This window comes from Sarcophilus harrisii, chromosome 6 (assembly GCF_902635505.1).
Source record: "Sarcophilus harrisii chromosome 6, mSarHar1.11, whole genome shotgun sequence".
Taxonomy (NCBI): domain Eukaryota; kingdom Metazoa; phylum Chordata; class Mammalia; order Dasyuromorphia; family Dasyuridae; genus Sarcophilus; species Sarcophilus harrisii.
This window is the reverse complement of record NC_045431.1, coordinates 249549664-249553265: the sequence shown is the minus strand read 5'-3', so window position 1 is coordinate 249553265 and position 3602 is coordinate 249549664. Positions and strand designations below refer to the sequence as shown.

The window sequence follows — 3602 nt, the reverse complement described above, 5'->3', positions numbered from 1 at the left end:
CAGGTCAAACCATAGGATTATAGTTCAATGCCCATAAGATGATGGTTTATCCAAATCAATGATATAATATTGGAGGTAAATAAACCATGTTACATAACATATATAACATAGTATATACATATACTTGCCTGGTAAAACAAAAGTGAAAATATGAACCACCAAAAAAATCAGGATAGAAACTCACTACTCATTCATTCCTAGTCACACTCATGACAAGCTCATCTTCACTTTTCTTGACACTTTTCTGTGTATATCTCTTCCATAGATGATAATATCTACTACAATCATGATCCAGGGAAACAGCAGCACAGTGACTGAATTCATCTTGCTGGGCTTTACAATCCGACAAGACCTACAGTATGTCCTGTTCCTCGTGTTTCTGTTTGTCTATGTCATTTCCGTAGTGGGCAACGTTGGTATGATTCTGATCATCAAAACTGACTCTCACCTTCACACTCCCATGTACTTCTTTCTCCAACACTTGGCTTTTGTTGATCTCTGTTATACCTCCGCCATCACTCCCAAAATGTTACAAAACTTCCTGGTGTCCCACAAGTCTATCTCGTTCTCGGGATGTCTGATTCAATTGTTGGTTTATGCTACATTTGCTACTGCTGATAGTTACCTGCTTGCCGCCATGGCCATAGACCGTTATGTGGCTATTTGTAGCCCCCTGCATTACCCGGTGGTCATGTCTCAGAAGGTTTGCATTCAGCTTGTTGCTGGGTCTTATTTTATAGGATCCCTGAATGCCTCTGTCCATACTGGTTTTACCTTTTCTCTGTTCTTCTGTAATTCCAACATCATCAATCACTTTTTCTGTGACGTGCCCCCGATCCTGGCCCTTTCTTGTTCCAGTATTGATACCAATATCATGCTATTACTTGTCTGTGTGGGCTTCAATTTGATAAGCACTGTGATGGTTGTATTCTTCTCCTATGTTTACATCCTGGCTGCCATCTTGAGGATGAGCTCTGCTTCAGGGAGACACAAGGCCTTCTCCACTTGTGCCTCCCACCTGACTGCTGTTACCATTTTCTATGCAACTCTTATTTATATATATTTACAGCCTTCTTCTAGTGAGTACCAGGAGAATGGTAAAATAGTCTCTGTGTTTTATGGCATTATCATCCCCATGCTGAATCCCCTGATCTATAGTCTGAGGAACAAGGAAGTCAAAGAGGCCCTGAAATCGATGAGCAAGACTTGCTTAACATGCAAGCCCTGAACTTGTAAAATGTAAACATGTAAAAGCCCTGCTTTACAGAACCAGCCCAGCAAAGACTTTTCTCTTCTTTCTCTCTCATTCTTGCAGCTAAGCAGGACATGACCAGTCAATGGTACAATTTGGAACGGCACATTAGGAGTGTTAGAAAAGCCCTTCCAATTTGAATAATCTTTTTATTTAACATTTAATATTCATTGGTATGATCATGATCAATTATCAATAATTATCATCACAATTGACAAAGAAGACAATAATGACGGCTTCCATTCTTCCTGCAGTAAGATGGTTTCATATGTGTAATCTTAGGTTTTCACACCACCACAAATAGATAGAATCTATATTATAATCTTCATTTTGTACATAAGTAAACTGTGACTCGACAAACCATGAGGTGATGTGGTTGTAAAATCAAAAGATAGCTAAAAAAAATGATCTAGTTCTGCTCACTCTTCTTGTTACAAATCAGGAAACTGAGGTCTTGAGAGTTTAAATGATTCCCCTAAGGTCATACAGGTAAAGGTCAAAGTCAAGATTTGAAGCCCTAGACTCCGATTCCAGTACCAGTGCTCTTATCACAGTATAATGGTAAAACTGACCCAAACTTATACTCGCTGACAGAACTTTTGTGAAACAAAGGATACTTTCCTATCTCTATCAATTTCAGATATTGCCAAGCAGGGGTCTGTCATCAACTCCCACACTCCTTGGTTATTTCAGAATCACTTTATGGTGGTGAATGGTCATGTCTGACCAGACCTAATATTTTTGTTTACTCTATCTCTAAATTTCCAAGAGAGTAGAAATTAAGTAAAGCAAATCTCATTGGTTTCTTCATAACCAGGGTCTGCACCAGTGTCATTAAATGGTCTGAACACGATAAGTGTAAAATTGATGCTTATTATTCTCTGAGCAGCCACTACTAATAATAATGCTTTAGCATTTCAAAGGAAACATGATCATATCATCGTGAGCACTAACTGCTACCGTAAAGATCCTAATGATCACAACCCTGGTATGCCTTGGGATGTGGCTTTCATTGGATGGGTACCATGGTTAATGCTCTCCAGGCTTAACCAGATTTTCTTCAAGGAAGGAAGAGTCCATTAGTAGATCAACACTCCATCTGGGTAATCTCTTCCTAAATTTGAGCCCCAATGAAATAAGTAAATAAATAAAACTGTTTTCTACTACTTACACAAATGTAGGAAGCAAGATGCAAGCCCATGTCCCTCTTGACGTCATGTCAATGAGGGAGCTCTCTCTCTTGTGACCCTCTGCCTCTTGGGCCCATAAGCCCCAGATGCCAACTGATCCAACAGCTTAAGAAATGTTTTAAAGCAATAGATGGAAATCAGCATAGTTTTCTGTCTCCTCCTTACAAAATCTTGTTGTTCATCAATCCCAAGGCATACAGTTCTATCTCATGTTCCCTGAACTACACTGTCTACATCCTGACTTCATTAACCCACCCACCAAATTGGAAGGGACTTTAATCAATGGAGAGGCCTGACTCACCTAAAACATAGTTCCAATGCAAGGTCATATAACAAAATACCTATATGACCTCATCACCTTGAACTCTTAAAATCCTTCATTGAGAATCCCCTTCTATTTCGTCCTAATATTTAATGCTCTCTCTTCTCAAATGGACTTTTGTTTATCAGTTTGACTATAGGTTATGAGGGCAGGAATGATGTTTTCAGTTTGTCTTTGCATTCCCAGTTCCCAGCACAGTGCTTTTATCATAAGTTCTTAATAAATATTTTGATGATTCATACTGGTTAAAATATATGAAATGTAGTTTTATTCCACAAGACTCAATTCATGTCTTACCTCCCTTACGAATCCTTTCATGACTCCTTGAGTTATCAATATTGTCTTTCCTACTTTCTTCAAAGTATTTTATATTCATGTCTCTATTTATATTCTATGTCCTCCAATAGAATGTAAGCTCCTTGTGGGCAGAAATTGTTGTATATCCCTAGCACCTAGAATAGTGCCTTGGCAAATAGAAAAAAAAGTATTAACAGTTTGTTAAATTCTTATCAATCCATTAAAGACAATATTAAAGGACTTCTTAGTACTAGTATGATCTTAAAAGTATTTCTTTGACTATTTAAGTCAGGGATCCTTAAACTTTTTAAATAGGAGGCCAGTTCACTGTCCCTCAGACTGTTGGAGGGTTGGTCTATGGTAAAAACAAAAACTTTGTTTTGTGGGCTTTTAAATAAAGAAACTTCATAGCCCTGGGTGAGGGGGATAATCGTCCTCAGCGGCCACATCTGGCCCGCAGGCCATAGTTTGAGGCCCCCTGAAAGTGATGTTAATCAATATGTAATATAACTAGAATTTGTCCATTTGTATGATCCAAGAC

At 38.4% G+C, this 3602-nt stretch overlaps 1 protein-coding gene across 1 annotated transcript; it reads left to right on the top strand.

Moving 5' to 3' along the window:
- The first annotated feature begins 286 nt into the window (after positions 1 to 286).
- On the top strand, positions 287 to 1228 carry LOC100926077 (putative olfactory receptor 5AK3). The gene has a single exon (XM_003773934.2). It carries the CDS (start codon positions 287 to 289, stop codon positions 1226 to 1228), a length of 942 nt encoding a protein of 313 aa, XP_003773982.2.
- Positions 1229 to 3602: the final 2374 nt, after the last annotated feature.